The following is an 18,048-nucleotide window of genomic DNA, read 5'->3' on the forward strand; positions in this document are numbered from 1 at the left end:
TCTACCTTACTGCCCCCAGCGTTGAGCGTCTTTGAGAATAGCCTGACGTGCAACGATGTGCTGGCCGTGATCAAAGGTGACATAGAGCTCTATGGCACTGTCGTGTTGACCCTGTTGGCTGGTCAGATCACAGTGAACGGCTTCAGAGCCAAAAACGTCAAAACTTGACCATCTACTCCCCCAGGGCATCAATTGGGTGAGCATTTCTCCGAAAAAGCGTGCGAAACCAATGCAAGAGAAGGTTGAATGGGACAAATTGTCTGAGAACTTTACGTGCGCACAATTGGACAACCTTCAGGGGTGCTTCAATAGTCAGGATGATGCCCTTGTGCTCTTGCAGAGGAACACCAAGGACCAGAACATTGCTGCGAAACTTTAAAGCAGTACATGAGCCAGATTTTGTTCCCCAGGTGAATGGGCTAATGTGCCGCACTCGCAAAGCGAGATGCTGCTCAACTGCTACATCCAGAGCTCGGGACAGAAAACGCACCTTCAAGTACCTTATGAGTGGACAAAGCTGAAGATTCAGAAGACGAGCCGTCTGATGGTAACCGGTGGGAAGGGTGTCGGCAAGTCCACCCTGCTGCGATATCTGCTCAATCGGGCATTTGAACGCTTTTCCCACGCCTACTGTTCATTGATTTGGACACTGGCCAGCCGGAAGATCTTTTGCAGCAAACTGTCTCCTGCACTGTCATTGAAGAGCGCTTCTGGGGCCAGGATTCCTACTGAACAAGCAGCCGGATCGGCTCACGTCGTGGGCGACACAAACATCGTCATGTGCCACGAGCAGTATTGAGGCGGCGGTGGTCCAGCTGATGAGCCACATCCAAAATAATCCCGAGTATGCCAACATGCCTTTCTGATCAACACGATGGGCTACAACAGGGGATTTGCCTCGAGCTGATGGCTCTGCTGGTGGACTACATCAAGCGACGGATGTGGTGCAGATCTCGAGTACTTTACCCATGAACAACTTTAAGTCGCTACTCGACTGGTCGACCCTTTCAAAGTCAAAGGTCCCTATGTTCTACAAAAATACGGCGTTCATGGTTGAGGGTAAAAACCATAAGTACACGCTCACAGGCTGCCCAGTGTTGTCCACCTAGACAGCAGGGAGTCTGCGAATGAGTCCCAGGGATATGAGATTCGCCAATCTTTGGTCCGCCTCAGCTCCTGCCTGAGGGGCAGTGCCAAGCACCTGACTGACTGCGAGCCCCTCAGCTCATCTTTTGTGAATATTCAAGTCGTCCATTCCACAGAGGAAGACCTTGATAAGAGTAGCATTATCGCTGGAATGGAAGCCAATGTGTTTACTTGGCCCATCTGGAAGCTCAGGATCTGCCGTGTGCCTGGGCATAGGTAAGCAGAGTTCAACCATTTCAGTTGATTATTTCACTGATCATTTCGCGTATTCCCCGTCATGTCGTCCGTGCCATTGACTTTGAGAAAGAGAAGCTGTATTCGTGCCGGCCATTCCTCTGGAGCGAACGTGCCAAGTGAATTGCCTTATATCCTGTGGAGACATCAGCCTTCGCAAAAGTTCTTCACGGGCCTGGGCCGCAGCTCGGCAGCAACATGCCGTTCGTCTTTCAGCAGGACGACGCCGGCTGGCTGACAAAGAGCATCAATCAGTTCTATTCGCGCACGTCTTCCATGAAAAAAGATTAATGCTAAACCAGCTACCTGTACTTTTATGAAAAGTAAAAATCCAAATAAAGCTTTATTGATATAGAGGCTAATGCGAGATATTGTGTCTGCCCTTCAGTATCCTGCGCATCAGTACACGACGTCCCTCTGGGGTGGACATGCGAGGACGTTGCGTGGACGTTGATGCGATTCACCTCGCGGGGCTTGGGGAAGTGGCAGCGGACCTTCGGCTTGAGCACGGTCCGGTCGAAGGCATGCTTCTGGCGCACTAGGATGGTTTGTGCCGTGTTGAATGCCACCAGGCAGGTTCTAAAATAACAATAGTTATTAATGTTCCATACAAAAGAATTTTCGTTGATTTTCACCTCTGAATCAATCCCTGCAGCATGTTTTTGTTAAGTAATTTTGTATATCACTTTTCCCCACTTGCTATGAACTTTTGAAGAAAATCGGCGCAGATCTTATATACCAAAATATACAGATAAAAATTAACTTAGCTCACTTAAGGTCCCTCTATTTAAACAGTTGAACTACTTGAGGTAAATGGCGGAAAATATGAAAGATTTTAATAAGAAGTTAAGTAATTTTCAAAAAACAGCTGTACAGCGCTGCCAGATGTTCATTCGCTAGATCTTACGGAAAGTTGGCATGGCAGCACTGATTACGATGGCAAACATCTGACAATATAAAATACAGTCACACTGTTACCACAACTCCATTCAGCTAATCGGCCAAACTGTAAATTTTGCTCCGTTCGTTCGGTTCGTCTCCCATGTTTTCTATTGTTATACCAGAAAAAAGTGAAAAGCAAAGAAAAACATGCAGCATGTGAGGCCCAGAGTGCTAAGTAAATAGTCTGTGCGCCGTTATCGTAAATAAAGCCTGCAAAAAGCGAGTAGATCTCAGCAGTGAATGTGAAAAAAAGAGTTGCAAGTGAAAATTCCAACAAAAAGCAGTAAACACACACACACACACAAGACACTGCCGCACAGTCAGGCCGATGTATGTGTGTCGCTCTTTGGACGCAATTTTGGTAGAAGGACAGTGGAGCTAAGGGAATCTGGGGCCCGAGTGAATGGTAGAGTGCACTTTGCGACTCTCAGACTCGACTTCCCCGAAAAACGGAGCATTCAAAATAGCACAAGAGAGGTGAGTGCACATCCATGTTCGAGTGCGTGTATCTGTGTGTGAGTGTGTGAGTGGGGAGATCCATTAACCAGAAATCCATAATGTGCATTGTATTAGCTATATCTGCGTCAGGCATCGAGCCAAAACAGGAAAAATACAAAAATCGATTTCCTTAACTTACGAATTTTCTACGCCTCACTGGCTCCACGGAGAGGAGAGCGCTTGGGGAGCCGGCAACACCGAAGTTGACGTTGACGTCGACGCTGGCGGCGACTACGATGCGGCACCATAAAGTATACATAAATTGAATTTCGAAACACGAAGCGTGATGGTTGGTGGAGGAGGCTGCAACAGCAGCAGCACTGTTGTTCTTTTTCTCCCATTTGCTGGTGTTGATGATGATGATGATGGGTGTGTGTTGTGTTCGTGTATGGATGCGTAAGAGAGGGCGAGAAAACTCTAAAAATCTGACCAGGACACGGTCAGCCAGAGTCCAGTAGTCATGGCCACGAGGCTTAACAAATGATTGTGGCGGCGGCGGCGGCGGAGGCCCCCTGCAAATGGAGAGTGTTTTTCCCGGTCATGCGGATGCGGTGCGGCTGGGGCAGCTGTCACTTCACTTACCCACCCTTCTTTCTCTGCTGACTTTCATGTGTCTGTCTTTTCAGCCTCTCTCCCTTCCTTTCTCTCTTTGCCTGCGACGAGAGTGTGTGTGTGTGTGTGCGTGTGTGTTTTGATGACGGCACTCAGTTTCCGCCCGCACTGATTTTGCCCGTGCCAATACCAGACACAGTGTGTCCTCGCAAACACTGACCACCAGCTGCTGGAAGGTATACCGAAAGCTTTGGTTTTTCCAGAGTATGCTTCTCTGTATTAGCACTTCATTCAATTAGCAACTTTGGTTGACTTAATTTAGCGAGTGACCACTGTACTAAAATCCCGACTATTACCATTCCAGTTTTTGGCACTCTTTTGCGGATGCTGCGTACGCAAAAAGGGGGACGCTCCTATGAGTGGAGTGCCTGGAACTGGGAACTGGGACCTGGCCTTTTTTATACCCGATACTCAAAATGAGTATTGGGGTATATTAGATTTGTGGTAAAAGTGGATGTGTATAACGTCCAGAAGGAATCGTTTCCGACCCCATAAAGTATATATATTCTTGATCAGCATCAATAGCCGAGTCGATTGAGCCATGTCTGTCTGTCCGTCTGTCCGTCCGTCCGTCCGTCCGTCACCTTCAGCGCCTAGTGCTTCAAAGACTATAAAAGCTAGAGCAACGATGTTTTGGATCCAGACTTCTGTGATATGTCACTGCTACAAGAATATTTCAAAACTTGGCCCGCCCACTTCCGCCCTCACAAAGGGCGAAAATCTGTGGCATCCACAATTTCGACGATACGAGAAAACTAAAACGCAGAATCGTAGAAGATGACTATATCTTCCAGGGTGCAATATCTGAACCAGATCGTATAATTATTATAGCCAGAATCAAGAAAATAATTTCATTCTTTCTCGCTCTGTCTCTCTCTAACACACAGGTTTCATGGTCGTTTTGCCAATTGCAAAAGATGAGTTCAAGGATCTCAGAACCCATAAGAGCTAGAGCAACCAAATTTAATATCCACACTCCTGTGATATCGGACCTTGACCGTTTTATGTCAAAATTTCGCCACACCCCCTTCCGCCCCCGCAAAGGACGAAAATCTGGGGCATCCACAAATCTCAGAGACTATTAACGCTAGAGTAACCAAATTTAGTATCCGCACTCCTGTTAGATCTCACTATAAAACGGATATCTCAAAGTATCGCCCCACCCCCCTTCCGCCCCCACAAAGGACGAAAAACTGTTGCATCCATAATATTGAGGATACAAGAGAACTAAAAACGCAGAATCATAGATCATCGTGTCGTTTAATATTAGCGGCGTCTGCGGAGGAGAGCCATACTGAGTTAGTATCGGGTATAACTGTAGAGTTGCGGTGTCCGCAGCAACTCACAACGTTCCCCCTCGTTCTTATTTGCTTCCGCTGGGCACCCTTAAATTCTCCCTTTTTCGTCTGCTTTGGGTTCGTGTGTGTTTGTGTTCAAAAAAATTACTTTTACGACCATTTAGCATAGGTTTCTTCTTCTCGACTGCTACTTCCTCTCTCATATTTAGTTTTATTTTGATGCGTTTTTAATCAGATTGCGTCAATTTGTTGTTGGGCTAACAATAGGGCGGGTGGTCGGTTGGTCGGTGGTCGGTCGGTCGGTTGAACGGTTTCCTGGGATGCGTGTCAAGTGCAGACCAGCACCAGCTGCGTCTCAAATTTTAAGAAATGTCTGTTTCGCATTTGTCTTTCGTTATCTGGAAGTTTGTGGGTCTTTCCACATTCCAATTCGCTGAACCCGCACTCTCTCGCTCTCTCTCCCTTTCTCTCCATAACGTTCGGTCAGTTCATTCTGTTGATTCATGGTGTTTACCCTCTTCCTCTGCCGCCGCGCAATGATTTCTCTTTCTTTCTTTCTTTCTGATGACTCTTTTTACCGATATCGATAGGGTTTATCTTGGGTATACGTTGATATCGCCTTGAATATCGGATGAGGAGTGTATAACAAATTCGTGGAGTATTCCCTTACACTTTTTTGTTGCTCTTTTTGGACTGCTTCTTCATGGCCCGTAAAGTACAGAAATACATGGGGCAAAGGAGGAATATCTATCATGGCGGCATCTGTCCAACTCAGCGGCACTGGAAGGTACTGGGCCGGCAGCGGCAACAACTGTTCTTGCTGTTGGTGCTGTTGTTTCGCTTGCTCTTGTACTAGAGCTGTCGTCTTCATCAACGCCTCTGCCTCTGCTCGAATGTTTCTTTGTGAGTGTGTGTCTGTGAGTGTGTTGCTGGTATTGCGTTTTGTGTTTGTTTTTAGCATTTGGCTTTACTGTTGTTGCTGGTGTAACAGCAGAAACACACACTTGCACAACGTTTTTACGAAATATCAACGACAAAAGCAGGAACAGACGGCAATCATTATGCATGCAAGAAAGAGATCTCGGAACGCATTTGATCGCCAACTTTGCACATGGCCGTATCGCGTCTCGCGCCTGCGTCTGCGTCTGCAGCTCCAACTGCAACTCCAACGCCGCCGCCATTTGGCCAATATGGCGGCTGTTCTGCCCTGCCCTGTTCTACTCCACCCGTGCCCCTGCCCCTGCCCCAGTCGCTGCCATCACCGGGCCCAGTCCCAGACGTTGGCCCCACGCAAAAATATTTTTCTTGTGACTCCGCAAACTCAATCGCTTCGTTTGTAGCGTAGTGTAGTGTATTGGATCAATGCCCCCGCAGTGGCAACAACATTGCTTTGGCAGTTTCTGCTCCTCGCTCTCTTATCCACTCTTATCGTACCAGACTACAGCAGGGGTGTATACGGTATTCGTGCAAATGTCCCTCAGGATCATCATGGGCAATGTCCATTGAAAAGACATTTATTGCTTCCAAGAATACGCTGTGGGTTCCACAAGTTAAAAGATATAGGATAGCAATTCGCTCCAACGGAATGTGTATTGAAGTTATACTACAATACGGATTGAGTCTCATTACGAAATTTCAGTTGGATGAGTTTCCATAGGGATAAACCCAAGTAGCGTGTATGCCAAAATCAGAAAACCGTCTGTTCAGCTGGATTTTCTGGCGCAGCCTGTGTCTCTCCTTTCTATTTAAACGATAATTGCCACGTGATTTCTAATCAAATTACAGCAGAAATACCAGATCCTCATGTTCAAGTCGAGTCGAGTCAAATGGTTCGATTCTGTTCACATTTAAGTTACAATTTAACCAAAATGGGTTTGTCTTAATTAGAAATCGGATTGCAATCACTCAATCAGTTGTCTTTTCTCTGGTCTTCTCTCCTCCTACAGCCAGCCCCACTTCAATTATGCATATCACAAAATTGGTCTCCATCATCGTCATACCCTAATTACAGTAAATTACTCTGGGGAATTACTGATATGGGTAGATCTGTGCCGCCAGCTGTTGGTCTGCTGGCTCTTGAGGGTGGGGGGCACTGTTCCAGCTGGAAACGCGATGTGCGTGCTCCATGCTGCATTTTCCTGCACTCACGTACTGGCCGGGGATTTTGCCCAAGCTTAACACCTTTTTTGGGTCGCTTTCCATGGATCATTGGGCAATGGGCCGGAAATTGGGTTACACCTCAGCTACCTTAATAACTTTCTTCTTTTCTGCTGCTCAGGCGGCACCACACTTATCAGATATGCATATCATTTGACTAACTGTAAGACCCACCGCCAACTGTTATCATATCTTTTGTTTGGTCGCGACGTTTGTAGAGCAGTTTTATCTGTGAAAGCCATTTTAATGCTCTCCTTGTGTTTGAACTCCAGCCCAGTTCTGTTGCCCAAAGAAGATCCCAAATGATATCATTATGCATTCTGAAATAGTTGGGAAATCGGATGAAAATCTTTTCAGCAACTCAATGTAAATTTTGTGGAGGCTTTGGAAATATTGAAAGACTTTATCTACCTTAAAGGTGCACCAAGTTAACCTCTCAACTGTCTTAGAGTTCGGTAATACCAAATACTAATACTACATTCCCAATATTTATTTTTGTTCATTCTCTCGGTGTTTTTATTATCCGTTATCCGTTAATCCGTTTAAATGCGAATACTCCGAGGTTAATGCATTGTGGATGGTGTTGAACTATGTACGAGTATATGTATAACCAAAGACTATACAATACCAAGATGTCGCATGAGGAACAAATGCTTTTTCAATTTTCGTTTGACGCTTCATGGTACGGGCGATCGGGGCTAGTACTTCAATTCTCTTTTACGCTACCTTCGCCTCCGAAATGCTACTCGGCTTCGTCAATGCCTCGGTCAGCGTCGAGTCGGTGTGTCTCGGGAGAAAGAATACAAAAACAAAATATGAACCGTTGACGACGGGAAGCCATCTGGAATGACTCAGCACAGTGATGCTCGACTTGAATTTGGATGGTCCGATCTTTATACCCGATAATCAAAATGAGTATTGAGGTATATTAGATTTGTGGTAAAAGTGGATGTGTGTAACGTCCAGAAGGAATCGTTTCCGACCCCATAAAGTATATATATTCAGCATCAATAGCCGAGTCGATTGAGCCCTGTCTGTCTGTCCGTCTGTCCGTCTGTCCGTCCGTCCGTCCGTCCGTCCCCTTCAGCGCCTAGTGCTCAAAGACTATAAGAGCTAGAGCAACGATGTTTTGGATCCAGACTTCTGTGATATGTCACTGCTACAAAAATATTTCAAAACTTCGCCCCGCCCACTTCCGCCCCCACAAAGGACGAAAATCTGTGGCATCCACATTTTTAAAGATACGATAAAACCAAAAACGCAGAATCGGTGAGGATGACCATATCATCTACAGTGCAAAATCTGAACCAGATCGTATAATTTTTATAGCCAGAATCAAGAAAACAATTTCATTCTTTCTCGCTCTGTCTCTCTCTAACACACAGGTTTCATGGTCGGTTTTGTCAATTGCAAAATATGAGTTCAAGGATCTCAGAACCTATAAGAGCCAGAGCAACCAAATTTGGTATCCACACTCCTGTGATATCGGACCTTGTCCGTTTCGTGTCCAAATTTCGCCACACCCCCTTCCGCCCCCGCAAAGGACGAAAATCTGGGGCATCCACAAATCTCAGAGACTATTAAGGCTAGAGTAATCAAATTTGGTATCCGCACTTCTGTTAGATCTCACTATAAAACGTATATCTCAGAATTTCGCCCCACCCCCTTCCGCCTCCACAAAAGACGAAAATCTGTTGCATCCACAATATTGCACATTCGAGAAAACTAAAAACGCAGAATCATAGATAATGACCATATCTATCAGATTGCTGAATCTGGATCAGATCGGATCATTTTTGTAGCCAAAAGCAAGAAATCAATTTTCAGTGGCTACGCAGCGCCCGACGTCACGCTCAGACTGATTTTCTGTCTCTCTCGCACGCACTCTTTGTCGTGTGGTTCAATATTAGCGGCGTCTGCCGGAGGAGAGCCATACTGACTTAGTATCGGGTATAACTGTAGAGTTGCGGTGTCCGCAGCAACTCACAACGTTCCACCTCGTTTGGTTTATCTTGGTGTTCTGTTTTGGTTTTTTGTTTCAAAAAGCCGTTGGTTGTATTATTGAGCCATAATTTTTAGCTTTTTTGACGCATTTTTTTTTCCTCCTCGTATAGCCCATATATAGATTTAAGTTCTTTTTTTAACTTTTTTATTTCTGCAAGAAGCCTGTTGCATTTCTTTTTATAAAAGTTATTTGACTTAGAATTTTTTTTACATTTTTCGCAAATAGATACTTCTCTATCTGCATCAATTTCGGGCTCAATAAATTCAACAGAATTATTTTCCAGTTCAAAGTTGGAATAGCTTCGCTTTTCAACTTTTTCTTCCCTATATATGCGCTAGAAAAATGATCATCGCATATAATCAGTTTTTGTTCATAGTTCTCCAGTGCAACACAACATTTTTCGCGCCAAATTTGACCAAAAATGCTGTCTGCAGGCGGAAAATTAGACATTTTTATAAAAGGATTGTTACGCCTTGTCTGCGTGCCGAAACCGTGCCCATCGGTTTCGTCTGTTCGGCAACAGCACCGTCGAAGCGGTGGTCGCGGATCGCCGATGTCTTTGGCGCGGCACAGTGGGGACTCAGCCGAAATAGTCAAAAAATTGTATGAGTGCTTTAGATAAATTTAATGTACGCATCTAATAGAGAATTTTCCAATCGAATTTTCAAGATAGTTTTAGTTTAGGAGATATAAGCACTCAAAGTTTAAAATTTTTTCAGTGTGCAAATATTTATTGACTAACTAACTAATTTAGCAAGCTGAGACGGCCAAAGGTCCCACTGTGCCGCTCCAAAGACATCGGCGATCCGCGACCACCGCTTCGACGGTGCTGTTGCCGAACAGACGAAACCGATGGGCAGCGGGGTCGCGGTAGAGACGAAGTACAGCCGAAAAGGGAATTGAAGCCCCGCGCGCTCCCTCGTGCCTTTTGGGTTCTAATGTTAGGACCCGCCATAGAACAGCTTTTTCGTCGCTCATGCGACATCTTGGTATTGTATAGTCTTTGGTAATACCCTGACAAATTCAATTCATCAAAGTTCTTCTTGCTTTTTAATAACTTTTCTGCTTTTGTATTTTTTGAAAAAACCAAAAGCGGCACGCCTTTTATGACCAACCCATACCCATACCCAGCCCATACCATTCCAGACCCCAGCCCTGCCTCAGAGTTGATGCGTGGCGATGATTGAGGAGAAGCGAGAGAGGAGAGACTTTGGGCTATTTTTGGTAATTGCATGGCCAGCTTTCCACTCTGTACCCGAACCATAGAGTTTTTTCTTTTGTGTGTGTGTGTGTGTGTGTTTTTCCCTCGCCCAAACTATTCGAGATCCGATTGAAAATCCAGTGCCAGTGGCCATTGCGTCGGTTCCAGTCCATTGACGATGCGTGCCACAAAACATATTTTCAGCGACAACGACAAGATTGTGGGTCAAACTATCATATAAATATGTATGTGTGTATATAGCATACTCTATATAGAGGAGTGTGTGTGCGCACTGTATGTATACCAATTTCAATCAGGCAGCATCGTAAACAAAATACAAGCTGAAAACAGTCCATTAGCTGCCCCACAATGCTGGCCATTGGAAGTCGGCCGTCGTCGTCGTTATCGCTGGAGTTATTGCGCCCAGTGCGGCGAATCAAATTAATTAAAGCTCCCCCAAAGAGGGGATCCCTGTGGGTTCCTATTGGATGGGGGAGAAAGAACTATGAGAGAAAGAAAGCAAGGAAAAGCTGGAAAGATGAACAAGAACGATACAATTGTCGTTTATTGTTTCTAAAGAAAACCGAATTACAACGTGAAAGAAGCTCCACAGAAAATGATAATATTTGAAGAAATTCGAATACAGAATACTCTAACTATGGAATTCAAGAGATTATTTGTGAGTACCAAAGAGTACCAATAAACTACCGACTCTGTGGTGGGGTCAAGTACATATTTAGAATAGATATGTGCGTCTACTATATACATTGTCCGTTTCAGGAAGCTTTCAGAGCTTCCCTTCGCCTTCCCCCTCAAAGCCGACTCTAAAAGTCAGTATACCCCTCGTTGAAGCTGGGTAAAAGCTATAAGTCAGTGCCAAAAAGAGCAATTTGTTTGGGTCACCAGAATGAATGCATTTAAGGGCATCTCTGTGACAGAGAGAGGGAGGGTATACCGTATAGGGAGGGAGGGTATACGTGTGTGCACGTTTATGCGGTCGCTGCATTCTGCGCTGCAGCGCGATGAAAGAATTTCGTTGTAAGAAAGTGCCGCGGCCGCGGCCAGAATCAACATCTTTTGTTTCACGTAAACGATCACGAAGAAGAAGACGTCTTGTGCATGTGACTGTGTGTGTGTTAACCAAGGCTAATTGAACAGGGCAACCTCTGAGTGGAGCTTTTATGGGGAGAGATGTTATTAATTGCCAGGGGAAGCAAGGGAGATGGAGGGAAGAGACTGCTGCCACACCGAGTGGCGGGGGTCTAAATGTAGGCCTCTGCAATCACATTAATAATATCAACAACAACGATAGAGACTATAGCGAGGCATTTGATGCTCTACAGTATCTGTCTTACATTTTATATATGCAGCTATCCAGAATCATATGAAACTGAAGTTTGGCTCTGATCAAGCATACATCCCAACATCTGGTCAAAGGTATCATACCCTCTGCCAGGGTATCCAGACCCCCGCAACGGCCAAAGTCGGTTCTACCGTAGCGTGGGCGATGCCATCACCACAGCACCATCCGCAACATCATTATCAGCCCGAGTACCATCATCATCATTGTTAGTCTTTGTATTGTTCTTGTACCTTTATTAGTTTGCTTTTGTGCTGGACTCAATTTATGAACTGACCCTCAACCCCCACACCCATCCCCGATGCACACCGCAGTCTTTACAGCCAGGCTTCAGTTATCCAGCTCCAGCTCTAGCTGTGTGTGTGTGTGTCTGGCTGCGGCGCCTCTATGTAGACTCTCTTATCTCCGTTGATGCATTCACCAGCAGCAACAGCAGCGGCAGAAGCAGCAGAGAAACTTGTTTTGTATTCTTGTTGTTAAGTTATGTTCTCTCATTTCTCTGTCTCCTATATCCACTCGCCATAATACGACACAACTACAACTACAACGCCTATTTCTGGTCCAACTCCTACTCCTACTCCAGCTCCCTCCCCTCTTTGTCACTGTTCTTCCATCTCTTTTTTTGCATTTGGCGCAATGCTAATTCATTTGCATACCAACAAACACACAACACACAAACACACAACACACAAACACACTAAGCCCCTGGGCCTCATTCTCATTCATGCCGAAGAGCAAGCGTGCGAGAGAAGGAAAAGCAGAGAGGTGTTTAAGAAGACAGAGAGGGAGAGGGACAGGGACAGGGAGGTGATGGTTAGGAAGAGTAAGGTGGCAAAAGAGAGGTGGTGATGGATAGAGGAGGGCTGCTACTAGGCTGTGCTTCTGTTGGGAAGGGGGTGGGCTGCGTGCAAGGGGTACACCGACTGATGGCCCTCGGCATGCTTCGTTGCATTTTAAGTTCATCTGCACACACACACACGCGCACACAATAGACAGAGAGCGAGAGAGAGCGAGACAAATATGTATTGGTGGCATATTGCCGCCTGACACTTTTTGCTCCTTCACCTTCCCTTCCCTCCCCTCCCTTCCCCATCCCACTCATTTGATATTCCAGTCGGGTCTTCTCTTCGGGGCGGACTCTTCAATTAAATTTAACTAGAAATCAGACAAAAACGAGGGGGAACGCTGTGAGTTGCTGCGTACACCGCAACTCTACAGTTATACCCGATACTAAGTCAGTATGGCTCTCCTGCGGCAGACGCCGCTAATATTGAACCACACGACAAAGAGTGCGTGCGAGAGAGACAGAAAATCAGTCTGAGCGTGACGTCGGGCGCTGCATGGCCACTGCAAATTGATTTCTTGCTTTTGGCTACAAAAATGATCCGATCTGATCCAGATTCAGCAATCTGATAGATATGGTCATTATCTATGATTCTGCGTTTTTAGTTTTCTCGAATGTGCAATATTGTGGATGCAACAGATTTTCGTCCTTTGTGGGGGCGGAAGGGGGTGGGGCGAAATTCTGAGATATACGTTTTATAGTGAGATCTAACAGAAGTGCGGATACCAAATTTGGTTACTCTAGCCTTAATAGTCTCTGAGATTTGTGGATGCCCCAGATTTTCGTCCTTTGCGGGGCGGAAGGGGTGTGGCGAAATTTGGACACGAAACGGTCAAGGTCCGATATCACAGGAGTGTGGATACCAAATTTGTTTGCTCTGGATCTTATAGGTTCTGAGATCCTTGAACTCATATTTTGCAATTGGCAAAGCCGACCATGAAACCTGTGTGTTAGAGAGAGACAGAGCGAGAAAGAATGATATTGTTTTCTTGATTCTGGCTATAATAATTATACGATCTGGTTGAGATTTTACACTCTAGAACATATAGTCATCCTCTACGATTCTGCGTTTTTGGTTTTATCGTATCTTTAAAAATGTGGATGCCACAGATTTTCGTCCTTTGTGGGGGCGGAAGTGGGCGGGGCGAAGTTTTGAAATATTTTTGTAGCAGTGACATATCACAGATGTCTGGATCCAAAACATCGTTGCTCTAGCTCTTATAGTCTTTGAGCACTAGGCGCTGAAGGGGACGGACGGACGGACGGACGGACAGACGGACAGACAGACAGGGCTCAATCGACTCGGCTATTGATGCTGATCAAGAATATATATACTTTATGGGGTCGGAAACGATTCCTTCTGGACGTTACACACATCCACTTTTACCACAAATCTAATATACCCCAATACTCATTTTGAGTATCGGGTATAACAAACAAGAAACACAGAGAGAACAAATAAATGATATTTTAGCTGCGGCATATGCATAAGTAATTATTATTTTCCATTACTCGTACAACGAGTATGTGTGTAAGTTTTTTTAGCATTCCAATAACTCTTCTCTTGTGCTGGAAGAGTTGGCCATGCCGTTTCCTATCGTTTGCTATCATTTATCGCTGTTCATTCCAATGCATGGAATGCATGTATGCCGTATTAATTATTGCCATATTTATAGCTTGTCTCGTTTAATGCTTCAATTAAGGCATTTCACGCGCAGTTTTTATACGTTTTCCATGCACATTTTAAATGGCTTTCCACTGCCCCGAGCTAAAATGTTAACCCCATTCATAAAGAATGCTGCCAACTTGTGTAATTGTGTTCCCATTTTTGTGTCACACCCCAGCACAGCACACACCGCCCCCGCCCCAACTATCCTTCCAGAAGCGGGCATGTCCAACACATGTTGCGCTGTGGAGAGTAGAGGGCGATAATGAGTTTGCTGAATGATGATTTGAAAGTTATTTGGAGAGGGGTCCCCATCCCCCCGTACTTCGCTCGGTCGATGGAAAGCATCTATAAATAGAATCCAGATGATAAGCCGACAGCTTAGGGATGCGCTGGGGATGCATGCTCAATGAGGGATTAACAAATTTATGGGAATTCCAGCAGCATAAAAGGGTGCGTGCCGGTGGATCGGGGGTAGAGATTGTGGAAGGAGCGACCCAATTAAATCAAAGAAAAATACTTGTTCTTATGCAAAATATATGCGATATTTGGAGAGTATAGTGGTTTTCATTGTTCTGTGCGATAATTGGGGACTATGCATATTCCAGTTTATATGGAATAAATATTCAATGATAATTTTAGGAATTTTAGGAAATGTATTGTTATGATACCCTCTAATGATTCAACCACCGGGCATATTATGGGAGTATGATTAAATATTCATAATCAATCAGCCATCAATTGTCTGCTCATATTTCACTCCCCCGCCCCCCAATGATAAAATCTCTTTAATTAAGCATTTTCCAAAGCGAACTTTCCATTTTCATGGAAAATGTCTGGCTGTCGTCTGTCTTTCAGTCTGTCCCGGGGGTCTCTCCAATTACCAAATTACTTACTTACTCCAATTACTTGTTCATCGGGCGTTAATTTTCCCTCCAAATACAGGAAAAACAACAAAATAACAACAGCAAAAAAACACTTAACAGTTGTTTATGTTAATTACAGAGAGGGACGAGAAAGCGGGAGAGAGAGTGGCCACCACACACATAAATAATAATGCTCAAGGTACAAATTGTGCTTCAGTTTGGGCTGGGGTTTGGGGCTCGGTTTATGGGTCAGCGATCCAAGTGAACGTTTAATTAGCATAGGCACAGCGCAGTGCACCACAGCACAGCACACCCTCTCCTCTTAAAGCGATAAAATATGTTTAATAAACTCCCATAAATTCCACTTGCAGATGATCATCATTGGACGCCGATGATGATGACGACAACGACGACAACGACGACGACGACGACGACGACGACGACTGCGACTGCTCTGCTAATGAAGATGATGTAAACGAAGCCAAGCAGCACACTCTCCTCTTTCTTTCCACTTTTGTGCACCGAAACGAAAGCGAAATTTGAAAGCAAAAGAAATCGAAACAAATACCACCACTGCCACATAATATTTCTCTGAATTGAAATCGAAACTGCATTCTTTACACACACACATATACATATACACATATCTGGGCAATCGCCAAACGAATCGAAATATGAGATTGTCGCGGTGCTTATCGGTCAGTGGAGACCGCCTGCTACTCCTGCTGGCGGCAACACTAGCCATCGCCCTGGTGCAAGCGGAGCGGGACTTTAACGTAAACGACTCTCAGGTGAGTAATGGGATTATGAAGAGATTAACAAGAGTGCACTCTTACAAGCGTTCACTGTAGAACGAAGCTCTGTGTATCTGGCCTGTCCCTTGCCTGCCTAACTTTGATGGATGATGCGTGACGCTTTTCATTTGAATTATGCAGTCGGCGACTCCGATTCGATTAGATTGTCGCCGCCACGATAATGGCTTGAGCACAGTTTGTCATGGTCGTCCCCCCTTTCCGTATTGTAGGTGCCTGTCATTGAGCCAAAGGATGTGCCCGCCTACAAGCAGGATCCCTATGTGACAGAGCTGATGGGATGCCAGAACCAGCAGAACGAGATTGAGCTCTCGCTGCTGTTGAAGAAGCACGACTGGAGCGAGTTGACGGCCACCAAGCGAGCCCATGTTCAGGCGAAGCTGGCCAAGTTCTTTGCCAGTTTCATGGTTTGTATTTCTACTACTGGTTCCACTTTTTGTTTGCTACGACTTTTGTTTTCTTTGCGCAGATCGGCTGTGGTCCAAGCTACTTTGTCATGGGTGAACCGATAGCCAAGCAGATTGCCCACCAGGTCAAGGATGGCACTATTGGTGCTCTAACGGAGGAGAACTTTGGTCTGTGGTTTATTTGGCGCAAGGAATTAAAATCCAGGTGGGTGCACGAACCAAACGAACCACAGAATACGACGGTTTAAATGGAATAGCTCTTAAGAAAGCTATTTTATATTAGGAATGCATCAATCAAAGAAGAAATAACTAATGTTCATTGAGATATGACATATGCGCATAAATCACACCGAAAGAATGTTGCCCTGACGATCCTCCTTTCAATTCTAGATCCCATCGCCGGCGACGTCAATCGGAGGGTTCTGGAGCCGACGATGATGACTACGAGTATGAAGATGAGGGAGAGGATGCTATGTAAGTAATACAGATAGTCCCTGTCTTCTGTGCCTCTTCTGAGTGTCTGTCATTTTATGTTCTATCTTTGGAACAGTGAGCCAAGCACGGAAGTTCCCGCGGTGACTACGCATGCGCATCGTCATCATCATGGAGTGGTGAGTGTTCCGATTGATTACTCAATTGGTTATATGTACCTACTACATTCCCAATATTTATTTTTGTTCATTCTCTCGGTGTTTTTATTATCCGTTATCCGTTAATCCGTTTAAATGCGAATACTCCGAGGTTAATGCATTGTGGATGGTGTTGAACTATGTACGAGTATATGTATAACCAAAGACTATACAATACCAAGATGTTGCATGAGAAACAAATGCTTTTTCAATTTTCGTTTGACGCTTCTTGGTACGGGCGCGCGGGGCTAGTACTTCAATTCTCTTTTACGCTACCTTCGCCTCCGAAATGCTACTCGGCTTCGTCAATGCTGCGTGCCGAAACCGTAGGGCAGCGTGGTCGCTGATGTCTTTGGCGCGGCACAGTGGGGGCTCAGCCGAAATAGTCAAAAAATTGTATGAGTGCTTTAGATAAATTTAATGTACGCATCTAATAGAGAATTTTCCAATCGAATTTTCAAGATAGTTTTAGTTTAGGAGATATAAGCACTCAAAGTTTAACATTTTTTCAGTGTGCAAATATTTATTGAACTCATATTCACTAACTAATTTAGCAAGCTGAGACGGTCAAAGTTCCCACTGTGCCGCTCCAAAGACATCGGTGATCCGCACCACCGCTTCGACGGTGCTGAGGCTCGAGAGTCCAGAATTATTTCGTTGCTGGTGAAGACATTGGTGAACAGACGAAACCGATGGGCAGCGGGGTCGCGGTAGAGACGAAGAACAGGCGAAAAGGGAATTGAAACCCCGCGCGCTCGACGTGCCTTTTGGGTCCTAATGTTAGGACCCGCCATAGAACAGCTTTTTGGTCGCTCATGCAACATCTTGGTATTGTATAGTCTTTGGTATAACGCATACGAGTCGAGATTCCGTTATTATTTCCGGAAGTCACAAGTTTTTTTTTAGTTCGTTTTACAACACTGCACTTTGTTAATAACAATTCGCACAGCCACAAACACACAAAAAGAAAACACTTTACATGGAACACGGATACACCTATACACATACTATTGAAACACATACAAGTTAACGTACCCAATTCTATTGAGCTCTTATACGAGTTGTAAACAATCTTTGGCTTTCCAAAACGAAAACAATTTCAATCTTGGGCCTCCGCCTAAGTGATTTCTAAGATGTACAATCGCAAGGGCTCCCGCCGCAAATCCCAATCTTTGACACTCGCCTAAATGGAAAACCAATGTTTGCCCACACCCGGCTTCTCATAAACAATCTAACTCCCGGCTTTCTGCAGATCCTGCACTTTAGGTATTTTACAGTTCTCTCTTTGGATGACGAAATCCAATACTCGGGATGGCGAAATCAATTGAAATGTTTATAGAAAAACTATTCCCAAAAGGGATCAACGATGCA

The 18,048-nt window shown here is 45.0% G+C and overlaps 1 protein-coding gene and 1 pseudogene across 4 annotated transcripts in view; one reads left to right on the top strand and one right to left on the bottom strand.

Annotated features, from left to right (window-relative positions):
- Positions 1-1,683: 1,683 nt before the first annotated feature.
- On the bottom strand, positions 1,684-2,262 carry LOC117192506 (annotated as a pseudogene).
- A 241-nt stretch (positions 2,263-2,503) lies between these two features.
- The window catches only part of LOC117192486 (uncharacterized protein DDB_G0271670-like), a 57,394-nt gene continuing 41,849 nt past the window's right edge, over positions 2,504-18,048 (top strand). For 3 of the 4 annotated variants that reach the window (XM_033397185.1, XM_033397186.1, XM_033397189.1), the window contains exons 1-6: positions 2,715-2,799; positions 15,201-15,620; positions 15,854-16,048; positions 16,111-16,253; positions 16,439-16,522; positions 16,599-16,659. In XM_033397185.1, coding sequence (XP_033253076.1) covers positions 15,504-15,620; positions 15,854-16,048; positions 16,111-16,253; positions 16,439-16,522; positions 16,599-16,659 — 600 coding nt within the window. In that variant the 5' untranslated portion in view covers positions 2,715-2,799; positions 15,201-15,503. Of the gene's footprint in view, positions 2,800-15,200; positions 15,621-15,853; positions 16,049-16,110; positions 16,254-16,438; positions 16,523-16,598; positions 16,660-18,048 lie in introns of all 4 variants that reach the window. The other variant, XM_033397187.1, reaches the window with a different exon arrangement.

The sequence above is a fragment of the Drosophila miranda genome, assembly GCF_003369915.1.
Source record: "Drosophila miranda strain MSH22 chromosome Y unlocalized genomic scaffold, D.miranda_PacBio2.1 Contig_Y2_pilon, whole genome shotgun sequence".
NCBI lineage: Eukaryota > Metazoa > Arthropoda > Insecta > Diptera > Drosophilidae > Drosophila > Drosophila miranda.